Source organism: Pomacea canaliculata, linkage group LG3 (genome assembly GCF_003073045.1).
Source record: "Pomacea canaliculata isolate SZHN2017 linkage group LG3, ASM307304v1, whole genome shotgun sequence".
In the NCBI taxonomy this organism is placed as follows: Eukaryota; Metazoa; Mollusca; class Gastropoda; order Architaenioglossa; family Ampullariidae; genus Pomacea; species Pomacea canaliculata.
The window spans coordinates 3,311,781-3,323,833 of NC_037592.1; the positions used below are offsets into that span (position 1 = coordinate 3,311,781).

A 12,053-nucleotide genomic window follows, 5' to 3' on the forward strand; every position below is an offset into this window, starting at 1 on the left:
AGTGAATACAGTGGCCAGCCCAGCAAACTGTCTTGAAGCATTGTCAACCTCAAATAATGTTTAATTTTTACTCTTGTACCTCATCCTTATGTTGGTCAGTCTGCCTATACATACCTCACTGTCCACTGGCTGTTATCTTTCATTTATCATTATTGGTCTGCGCAGAGAGTGTGATCTAAAAAGTGATGCTGCATGTTATAAGTTCCCATTGTGATTATTATTATTATTAAATTATAGAGATTATGTGCAGCTGTTATCAATTGTTTTGCATCTGTGATCTATAGGTGAAACATTTGCCTCTAGGATAGTGATGAGATTCATCATCCAGAGCATAATTACAAATAGTTTTCTTGAAAAAAGGTATTGTTTGTAGCCCTGAAGCCACTAAACTGATAAAAGATTTCAGAAATGTATTTTGAGAAAAGAAAGCATCTCAATAAGCAGACGGCTCAAAACGACTCAGATTTACTGACAATGGAACGCTTTTGCTTTAGTCTAATGATGAGAGAAGTTATATCTAATTAAAATATACTGGAATGATGCTAAATAGCAGTCCCGATTATTAAATTCTTACAAAAATGGTCCTGATTTCCCCACAATTAAAGTCTTGATGCTGTAAAAATGTCCATGTACAACCATGATATCCATGTTGTTGACATATTCCTGTGCATGATGTTTGTAGGCTTGCATCTTGAGAACAGACAGTGGGTATTCACTCACGTCTTGAGAAACAAAATCTTGCTCCAGTCATTAGAGAGACATTTTGCATCCTATTAAATCTCTATATGTCATCCTTTAATATCCAGACATCAGATTAGAAACTGAAATTTGATATAGTGTACACAAACTACAGCAAGGGTCACCCAAAGTTTTCTGAACACTTCGCAACAAAGTCAAAATTTTTAACTAAGTTTAAATTGCCGTCTGAAATGATCTGATTTTATAGCATGGACTTTCTACCTGCCTTCTTCCTCTTCTGGGCAACGAGTTCTGTAATAACTTAGTGTAGAGGTCGTGTACAGAACGAGCATGAGTTTAAGAAAAACAAAACATGAACCTTACAGAATACGAATACATTCGGGTGACAGCAAATGATCCTATTACAAATGTGAAGGATATTTGGTACTGTACACACGGAATATAGCTCATTTATACCCTTCATTGCAAGTTACACCGTCGAATTCACCATAACCTTCAATGAGGTAAATTACTGTGTTCCTACTCTAAGCATTGGGAACAAATACCGTTTACTTTTCAATAATGTTGCTTATTAAATGCTGATAACACTGAGATAAAAGTTCGGCGAGGTTTAACATTCAAGTGAAAGGTTTTGTGTCAACACATTTCGTATAAAGATCAGAACTGAGAAACAAATACTAGCCCAAATAGGCCTAGAAATGTAACAAACGTGAGTTTAAAATATCAGTTGGACGTCACAATGAACACTCATGAGTACCACCGACACGCTATATACTTCAGGAACAAACTTACGTACGCGTCTCTAGACTCTAACTCAAAAAACAAGTACTCGAACATCGGAGTCTGAAACAAAATAATTAAAAATAATATACAGTTTTTAAAAAAAATCAAGAACTTATTTGCTTTAAATAAAGATTTTTAAAACAAACAAATAGTTAGTAGAATAATTAACATGAATTTTGTTTTTAACTAGAACCTAAAAGAATTATCCCCGCCACTAAATCCATATTTTTTATGTTTCCTTGTTCCAAACAGAGGCAAATTTGAATGTGTGTTCATTGATCGGCTGCAAATACTGACAATACTCCACAGAATCAGTAAGTATTTATAATTTTATCTCTTATTAAAAAACTTTATTATGCTTTCTTAATTAATATATGGCCTTGTATGCACATCAAAGGCTTGTACGAGCGAATAAACCGATGCTTTGTTACGACTCTGTGTGAATTGCATGCTACTGTTGTGAAGAAACTCCACCCACTAGCGTGCTCCTACTATTAGCAGAATTAACATGCCAAGGGTCCTATATCTCAATAATTTGTTGGAGTAACCCTGCAACCAACACGTACGTTGGCATTAAGGTACTGAATGCAGCCTACTTTTAGTAAAAGTGTGGGCAAGTCGATTGCGACGGAACTCGTGCCGATACACAAACACAATTTATTTTCAGATGTGCGGTAGACCTGACATCATTTAGATGGAATGATTTCAAGCAGCAACTGAGTATTCATCAGCAGCAAACAACATGTCTGCAAGAAGAAGGCTCAAAGGTAAAGATGGGTAAAGTTAATGTAAGAAACGTGATGAGATATTTTTTGGTTCCTGTCCCATGGACTGTGCTGAACTCTCATCCCTCTATCCCATAATGTAAGAAATCAAAGTCTGCGTGATAAGTGCAGAGGACTTTTGATTAATATATTATACCCTCCGCTCCTGCTTGTTTTCTAACAAGGTTATTTGCTGACATTAGGGTCATGCAAATGTCCCATGTTCGTATTTGATTCCTAGTTGAATTCAAGGATTTTCTTTAAGCCTGATCTTTATATACATATATGGGTTCTAATATCAGCATTCTGGATTTGTGCAGAGTTGACAGGACCAGAAGATTTTGAAGATGGTGTCTTATTTGCTGACAGCCCAGCTGAGAAAGCAGTCCAAGAAAACTCAAAGCGAGAACGAAGGCGTCGTAAAATCATCAAAGAACTTTTTGAAACAGAGAAGGCATATCTGAATCATCTGGATGTTATTCACAAAGTACATTTATTACAAATCAAAAGTATAGATATGATATTTTCACCTAAGTTCAGTCAAATGGTTAGTCACATGTTATAGATTAAAAGTTAAACCTCTAATGCATTGTACTCTAGCTTCTTAGTGTTTGTGCATGTAATGCTTCCAATTTTATTTACACTTGACTTGCTTTTGAAAGTTACAATCAGTGGACTTTCGTAGATCTGTCAGGTTTAAGACTTCTACCTTAAAAAGAATAATTCTTGTTTTTAGTCATAACTACCCTTCTTCTGTGTGTGTGTGTGTGTATATATATGTGTGGGGTTTTTTTTAAAGATAAAAAGGTAGTACATACTATCTGCTACAAAAGATTTGTGTAGAGCATTTGTAATGCAATCTGTACCGGTCAAACTACAAGACAGCCAAATTTTTTTAAAAGGAGCAGTACACGTCAAAAGTGTAAAATTCATATGAGCATTAGTAATAGGTTTAAGCCTTGTTTTTTAATTGCCATCCTCAAGGGCCAGTTACTGTTGTTTTCGGATAAGTTCTAAGGAAGAGTATCGATTTCACAACAAGTTATCTCTTTGTCCACTGTTTCAGTTTTTCTACTTCCCCCTGCAGTTCAACTGCATTATTCCAGAAGATGCCCATTCACACTTGTTTAGCAATATTGAGCAAATCAGAGATGTCAACCGCACCCTGCTGGAACTGATGGAGCAAAGCACAGTGGGTCAGGCTTTTCGTCACCTGGGCCCATTCCTCAAATTGTATGCAACATATGCCAACAACCACGAGCAGGCTTTAGCTGTACTACAGGTAGCTGCAGTGCATCAGAATATCACTTTGTTAATACATGCAGCTTGATGTGCAATGCATCTCTGCTGGTTATAAATAAAAGATTTTTTTTTTTTTTAAGCAAGCTTAAAAGTTGGAATGTGGGTTTCTAAAATATCTTAGGAAACTATTGGTCAAGAAGTCATGTAAATACTGTTTCATTATGTGAAGTTGATTGTTTCAGGAATGGACACAGAAAAAGCCAGAATTTGTAGAGTTCATTGCAAAACAAGAATCACGACCTGAAATAATGGGACTGAGGATAAATGCGCTGCTTATCACGCCTGTGCAACGAATACCCAGGTGAATCTTATTGTGCTACAAATTTAGAATTTATTTCAGCTGCATATATTATTCATCATCCTTTGACTGGTACCAGCAAATGAATAGACACAGAAACTAACAAGGCCTGTCACTCACGCCTGTCTTTGATAGTGATAATGAGCAGGTCCTGCAGAGAACGACCAGCGCGGTCCTTCATCCCCGTAAGCCAGTACTTCTTTTAAAGGACAGTCTTCAACAAAGTGCCATGCCAGGTCACATGCCATATTTAACCAGCTTACACCACTCGACAGTTGCAAGTAGTTTCTAGTGTCCTAAAAGCATGGCAACTAAGCTTTGTACAAAGTCATTGGTTTTATTTATGAGACCCTGACCAACCTAGCCATTGCTGCTGTCCTTGGAGAGGGTGGCTCTAAAGTACTTATAGCTGCTTCCCTCTTCACGCTGTATATATAGGTAGTATCCATGGTCATGACTTGAATGGCACAGTATAGGGAGCAATATAATTTAAGACTGTATGTGATCAGATATAAGGATAAGGAAACAAAACATCCAACCTTTACCACTTCAAACTTCATAGAAGTATATTTGTCTAGCTTTAGACTGCTACCTTTACTACATCGTGTGGAGAGTTTAGTACAAAATTTACCAGAACAGCTTTCAAGTTCAAACTTTTGGACTATTCTCCCCACAACTGCATGCAAACTGTGAAGAATCTTTAACTGCTTTTATTTATCTTTTGTAACATGAAATGGTTCTAAATTTCTCAAGTAATATTTCACTGACACAACCCTAGTACATGTATTTCATGGCAATGCCATGGTATGGTGAGCCTGTAATTCTTGTATAATAGGCTTAGGTTCACACTTATATGGCAAATCACTTTTGCGGTACCTTATCCAACGCTGTTTCTGAGCTTTCATCATACTTCTTTACTCAGGCATTTGTTGGCACAGTGGTGAACACCTGTTTTGATTCAGGAACTTGATTCAGGTCTTGTCTCAGGCGTACCTTCTCCACGTTGCACCTGTTTATAGGATCATCTGCTATTTAGTGATATAGCCAAAGTCCCTAACTCTTAAACACTTAATCCTTCCCCCTATCCTATACTTAAGCAACAATGTCTTATACATTTCCTGTATTCTTTTATGCTAAGATGATTCATAATCTTGTCATTTAGAAATATTCTCTCTCATTTTTTTTTAAAATACATAGATACAAGCTGCTTCTCGAGGACCTTCTGGAACATACTCCAATTGATCACCATGACTATCTACAACTGAAAGGTACCATTAAACAGCTGTTGTCTAAATATTAATTTCCTTTACTTTGACAATTTTGGTTATTCCTGTTATATTTGTGTGTTGTTATTTTTAAATCACTTCTGAGTCTCTTTAACTGCTGGTATTTTTGAAATTGTTACTGAATTCTTACATTAATGTTAAACAGCAACATGATTTGTCTTTTTTTTCTGATTTTTTTGTTTGTTTAACTTTTCTGTGCTCTCCCACTAGAGGTTTCACTCAATGTACCTGGTGTATTTATCACTTCACATTGTCCACTATTCTGTTGACAGTCAGAAACATTGGTTGAATATTAACTATAGTTGAGAGCTGGAGCCAGCTTATCAGAAACATAGACTTCTTTGAAAATCTTCAGCCAGCTTGCTTAAACGCATTTTTAATGCATATTGCTGGATGATAATTATTAATTGGCATATTATTTGTGTATCAATTGCTTTTACTGGTAGAGTGAATTAAAAGTAGTAAATGAAATCAGACTGCATGAATAAATCAATTTTTGTTCAGAGGCCACACAACAAATTGGAGAAATTGCAATGTACATCAATGAACACATTAGACAGCATGAGAATTTTCAAAAGATGTTGGCCATACAGAAATGTTTTGACAGCTCTGCTCCCAAGATACTGCAGCCTGGACGTTTGTTTCTAAAAGAAGGGCAACTGAAAAAGGTGAATATTTTTTTTAATAAGTAAATAATCATGTGATGACTTGTTTATCCTCTTCTTTTGCTTAGCAGCTGTTTCTGTTCTTTTGCCATTAATCAGGCTTTTTTCCTGCTTATACTAAATTACAGCAAGGAAAATCCAAGTTACTTTTACCTGCCATGAAAAAAGAGTGGTGTTCATCTCGATACAGTTCAGTCAAACTTGGACAGTTGAAAAACTGTATTTGCTCAAACGGTGAACAATTAATTTTAAAGTGGAATGACACAAGACAAAATTTACTTTACAGAACCAAATACATAATAGCATAATTCTCTCTCATGCGTGAGCACACACACTCACATGTATACCCCAGGTTAATTTTGATGCTTACTTTTCAGCTGTGATTTTATTGTCTATTTTCAATCTGTCTATTCATTTGTGTATTATACCCTGTCTCTAACAACAGGGAAACATTTTTTTTCTAGACCCCTAACATGACTGGTTGGCAGCTCGTGTTTAGTATTGGGTACACAATGTTTTGAGTGAAGGGGGAAAATGGCCAGTGCTGACTTGATCAAAGCAATTTGATTTCTTGCATCTAAACCGACTGCTGTAATTTCAGGTTGCCCGCAAAGGAGGAAAATACCATGAAAGAATGTTTTTCCTTTTCAATGACATGTTGTTATATGGAAAGCCAAAACTGCTGGACAGTGGTGGCAAAAGCTACATCTGTTGTTGTGTCCTTCCAATTAAACACTGTCGTCTTGAGAGGTGTTTGTAACAAATATCAAACAGTCAAGTGACAGCGGTGGAGGTGTATTCAAGGTAAGTTTCAAGATCATTTTTTTCCATGGTGTTGAGGAGCTGTCAAAATTTCACAATTTGTTTTGTTCACAAAAAAAATACTGAACTGCCTATAAACATTGTGAGGATTATAAGCTGCATACTGGTTGTTTTTTTTTTTTTTTTTTTTCTTTGAGAAGTAAATGAATATTAAGTGCTGTGGTCAGATCCAAGGCTTTCTGCAGTGTTCTATATTTGCTCTTCAATGATTTTTTGAGGGGAAAGGTGGGGAATTGGAAGAGTGTTGTAAAAACTTCTAGCTAAAAATTTCAAGTGAGTATTTAAAAAGATTTTGTCTTTTTTGTCATTTTTATTTTGTAATACTGTTGTATCTAAACTTGTAAATATTGCAGCAAGGCTAACATTTACTATTATTTGTGATTTTGAGATAAACTGGACTAACAAATGCTACTATGTGCTGGTGTTTAAATTTGTACAGGTTACCTGTAAGGAAGAAAGTTTGGTGCTATTTTCGGAAGACACAGGTGTGGCACAGTCTTGGAGTGATGCCATCGAAAAGGCCATCCGGTGGGTGGTGCTAGTAATGAAAATATTAATAGTTCATTCCACTATACAGACATTGATGACTACACATGACTACATTTATTTGACCTCTCTTTACAACTGCCACATCTCTACATCACTGTCAGTTTGCATATTATGAACTCCATAAAATCACCATCATCTGTAACATTCTCTCTACATGCATGGCCACCACTGTTGTCTGTGCATGTGTTCACTAAGATAAACCTAGAAAGTTAACTACTTTAAAAACTCATTTAGCAGACAGTAAAGAAAGGTTTACAGACATCATAGGAACACTTTCTAAGTGCATTTGAAAAGGATTCAGTTCAACGTACACGGTGATTAAACAAGCACAGAATTGTTGTTGATAAGAACTCTTTCTGTAATGTAACCTGTTAAGAAACATCATTTACAAGAAGGCATTGCTTACATGTTTTGAAATGAAATCCAATAATCTTGGAGAGATGAACGTTTCTCAACAGACAAGCCAATGCTGACAGGCAGACACTAAGAAAACCCAGCAGTAACAAGATACCTCTACGGGGACGTTCATTACGTAAACACCGACAGCAACAAAAGAAATCGAATGTGGAGGTTTAGTGTTTTTATTTATTTCTGATTCCTTTTATACAATTTGTATTGTGTCTCCATACTTTTTCTTGTCTGTGTTAAAGATCTTCCTTTACGGCTTTTTCCAAAGTTTTTAGTCATCTTGAACTTCTGTATTTTCTTCCTGTTGCCAAAAGTGCACAGTTCCTGTTGTTTTTGACCACTGCAAATATAACCATCACAGTAATGATTCTTTTTGTTCATTAATATTCCTGCCATATGTTTGTTTTTAAATGATTGATTTGATACTTTGCATTAACCTAGATGACACCTGTAAACCATCATGTGCCAAGCAGACAAGACGAGAGCAAAGACTGCTGCTCCCCACACCTGCGCCAGCGCTTACAACCCTTTCAAGCTCGTCTCCAAAACATTTACAGTAATTTTCCAGCTGCTTGCGCTTCTCCTCCAAAGCCAAAAGTGAACCGCTCATCTGTCATTTCAGAAGGATCAGAGACTACTGCCAATCTTAGCTCTAGAGTGTCAGAAAACAGCCAGTCCAACTTGGTGCACATAGAAGATGGCAACACCTTTGATGTTTATGCAACGCATCAGGATGTATGTATAGATTTTTTCTATTAAAAAGAAGCGTCTTACTTATTTTAAAACACTCTTTTCCTCTGTTGCTTAAAACAAATGATCCCTGCATTTTAGAATAAAAGGGGCAGAGAATGTCAGAACACTTCCTGAGTTATTATCTGAGGAAGGCTAGCTATAGTATTGTAGACTTACTGTAATGTTGAATAACGTAAAGTTTTGTACTCAAGGTGGTTACATTTTTTAATGCAAGCTCTTTCAGTTTTGTATTTTTGCTTTGTTTTCTTTTCTTTGAAGTTGGACAGTATGGCTGGGGATTTTTCACCTAAGATCAATGGTGTCAATGCATCTCTTGGTTCAACAATGTCTACCGCAACAGGAGTAGAGATCTACTACCCTCATGGAAGCGTTTTGTCATTAAACACAACACAGCCACGAGTGTCCGTGAGGTCTAAACTCAAATCATATCTGAGGAAACCATTTACCAGGTATCAGTTGTGTATAGCAGTGGTTCTCAAAGTGTGGTCCGCGGACCACTAGTGGTCCGTGGGCATAAGTCAGGTGGTCTGCGGCTGACAATCGTCATATGTCAGCAAAGTGATGTTTAAAGTGATGCATTCCTCGCAGTAACATTTTAATTACAAATAACGAGGTAGGTAGTTTTATATCAACTTATTACTATACTACTTTTACTAAAGGACATCAATTTTTAAATTAAAATAAAATAAATGCGGCAATTTAAATTTGAAATTCATAGTACAGAGTGATTTTTAGGCCTTGGTGGTCCGCCATAATTTTTACTTAGGCCTTGGTGGTCCGCCATAGTTTTTACTTAAGTAAAGTGGTCCGCGGTCCGAAAAACTTTGAGAACCACTGGTGTATAGTATGTGTGCACTGCAGTGTAGTAAGCTGTGGTGAAATAAGGAGATAGGGGATGTGTACAAGTTCATTTGCATAACCATCACAATACATATCAGTCTTCCTTTTTCAAAGGACACGTGAGTGCAATAAAAGAATTAGTTCTACTTCAAAATGCTTATTGCAAAACACCTCCCATCGTTTTATGAAATATGAGCATTCAGATACTACCATACAAAGGTCAAATTTGTAATGCCATTGTGAAGCATTGCAACATGCCAAAGTTGCCTCCATGGAGGGGAGCTAAGTATATATTAATTTTAGTACTGTTTAATATTTATTTTGACCTGTCTTTATGTACCATGTAGAAAGTCTGCTGGAAACTCAACAGAGTGTAGCTTTTCCCTATTTACAGTTTTGTCACATCTATGCCACTATTTATAGATTCACTATGTCTTTCCTTTTCAGACGTCAGAGAGCACATCAGCAGACAAACAACCACTGTTCACCACCGCCACAGAGAAACAAACCACAATCTCGACAGAATAGATGAAGTTTTCTGATTTTAAAAAAGAATTTTACTTCGGACATTACTGGCATTAGCTGTAAAAAAAATATCTTTATTTTTATAAAACTGGGGAGAGGATGATAAATGATAGCCCAGTGTGCAACATGAATATGTTTTCAAATAAGAATAATTTGATTGCTGTGATGATAATTTTGGGGCTCTTCTTCTTTAAAATGTATTTAATTTTTCGTGTTCTAGTTAATCAGGCTAAAACAACATAATTTCCATCACTGTTATTGATGTCTCAAATTTTGTCATGAAGAATTAATATTTTGCTTGGAATGCATCAGTTCCTGCAGCAAATTTGTTGAGCTGCTGAAATTGTATTTTTAACGTATTCTTATTACTGTGGAATTTTTGCAATGTGTAATCTTTGGATTGTTTTTTAATTATAGTCATAATCCGTATTTGTTGAGTGTCAAACCTCATCTATTCTTTACTTCATGTTGCATCTTTTTCAACTTTCCTCAAAAATCCTTCAGTTCTGGCATTTAGCAGACATTGCATTTTGCTGTCAATCTTCTTCGGAAAACCTACAACAAAAGTAGACATGAGAACAGATTAATGTCCTTTGACCTCGTTAACTTAACTAATTTCTGTGTGTCCTTTTTTTTTTAAGCCTGTAAGTGTCAGTGTGAATAACTTTAATTTTCATTATGCCTAACACAACTTTTTTTATTAACATTTGATTTATTTTTTAATTTTGTGAAATAAGACTGTTTATTTTTTTTTTGTTCTTTACTGATTTCAGGGTTTGTTTTGTATTTTGTTGTTGTTGTTGTTGTTTTTTTTTTAAGAACCACATGGTATTGCCCAAAGCTGTGCAGATATGTACATAGGTCTGTATGAGCGTCCATGGATGCATATTTGTGTTCTTTTTTTAACATGTAAATGCAGTCATTTTAATTGTCTTTCATATTCTATGAAATGTGCTGGAATCAACTACATTTTAATAGCTTCATTTGTTGCTGCATTTGACCAAGCCAGTTTAATGTGGTTTTGTATATTATAGAGCTTTGCCTCCTCTTTGCTTCATTCCATTTGCATTGCATTCCTCCTGTTAATTACTGGAATTAGCGTTATAACCTGCTCACGTGTAACTTGAGAAAAAAAGATTATCTGGTGTGAAATAAGATCAGGTGTCATGACACTTACAAAATCATAAATATAGACAGTAATTTTTTTTTAATAGTCTACTTTCTGATTTCAGTATTGAAATATAGAACTATTCATGGCTTTGAAAAATGGTGAGTTGTGCACATGCTTGCTTGGAACATCTTTTATCTTTTTTAACTTAGATATGTGAGGGCAGTAAATGAGTGTCCAGCCCGTTATCTTGGAAGCTTGGCAGAAATGATTGTTGCTGATTTACATGTTTCTTATGAGTCCCATTATACAGTTCATATCATTTCTCTTGTCAAATGTATGAAGGCCAATAATCAAAATTGTATCGACCACAAATTTGTCATAACCTTTGTATTGATCTCTACCTCTGTCTTCCATGACATCTGTTATCTCCCCTTGTCTTTACACTCTGAGAACATTACTTATGTTTTCATTTACATAACAGGGACATTCAGATGTTATCACTTTCCATATCTTCAAGCAAAACAAAATTTTTTTCCCGTTGAAAGCAGCTAGACAGAGGTGATGTAATTGCCACATTTATTGTAAGGTGTATTCAAGATGTGTACAGTGTATGCCATACATTGATTAAACCAGTGCTGTTCAGACAGTGTCTTGTGATATACAGTTAGAATGTACACTGATCTTTCACACAACTTTACATTGATGGCGAGTAACAATGAAATGTACCATTGATGGCAAGGACAAATATTGGTCCTCAGTTTATGAAGTGAACCTATTTTGACAAAGTTGTGAAAAATAAGTAGTAAATCCTCTACGTGTTTGAGATCCTCCTTTCAAACAGTCTAAAACGTCTGTTGGGCCGACAATTATTACCTTGATGATCAACACAAGAATCCACCTCTTCCATCTGTCCTCTTATCTAAATTTCAGTCCATTCCTGGCAAGACTGATGAGCTAGAAGAGTGAGTACACAACTTCCGACTACACAGGAATACTCTTTTGTTAGCATTTACCGAGATAAAACAGATCTGCCACAATTGCCAGTAAGACGAGTGTCAACAACAAGCTTACAAGGCTGTTTTGCATGTACTAACTGGGATGTCTTTTCATGTGCTTGTCCTAATCAGTTTGATGCAGGTAACATCCGAGCAGCTTGGCAGAGACTCAAGGGCATCGCCAATGCTGACTGATTAAAGGGCTCTGACGCTAACATCTCCATCACAGGCGTCGACAGTATGGCCCTGTCTA

General features: G+C 36.0%; 1 protein-coding gene across 1 annotated transcript; it reads left to right on the forward strand.

Annotated features, from left to right (window-relative positions):
• Positions 1–1,726: 1,726 nt before the first annotated feature.
• Positions 1,727–11,447, forward strand: LOC112559999 (rho guanine nucleotide exchange factor 39-like). Its single transcript, XM_025231535.1, is given in 14 exon segments — positions 1,727–1,796; positions 2,150–2,249; positions 2,567–2,733; positions 3,313–3,528; positions 3,731–3,849; positions 5,044–5,114; positions 5,637–5,800; positions 6,399–6,543; positions 6,546–6,601; positions 7,059–7,147; positions 7,627–7,738; positions 8,018–8,311; positions 8,588–8,778; positions 9,617–11,447. Coding segments are annotated over 13 exon segments (1,734 nt in total). The 5' UTR covers positions 1,727–1,796; positions 2,150–2,224; the 3' UTR covers positions 9,702–11,447.
• Positions 11,448–12,053: the final 606 nt, after the last annotated feature.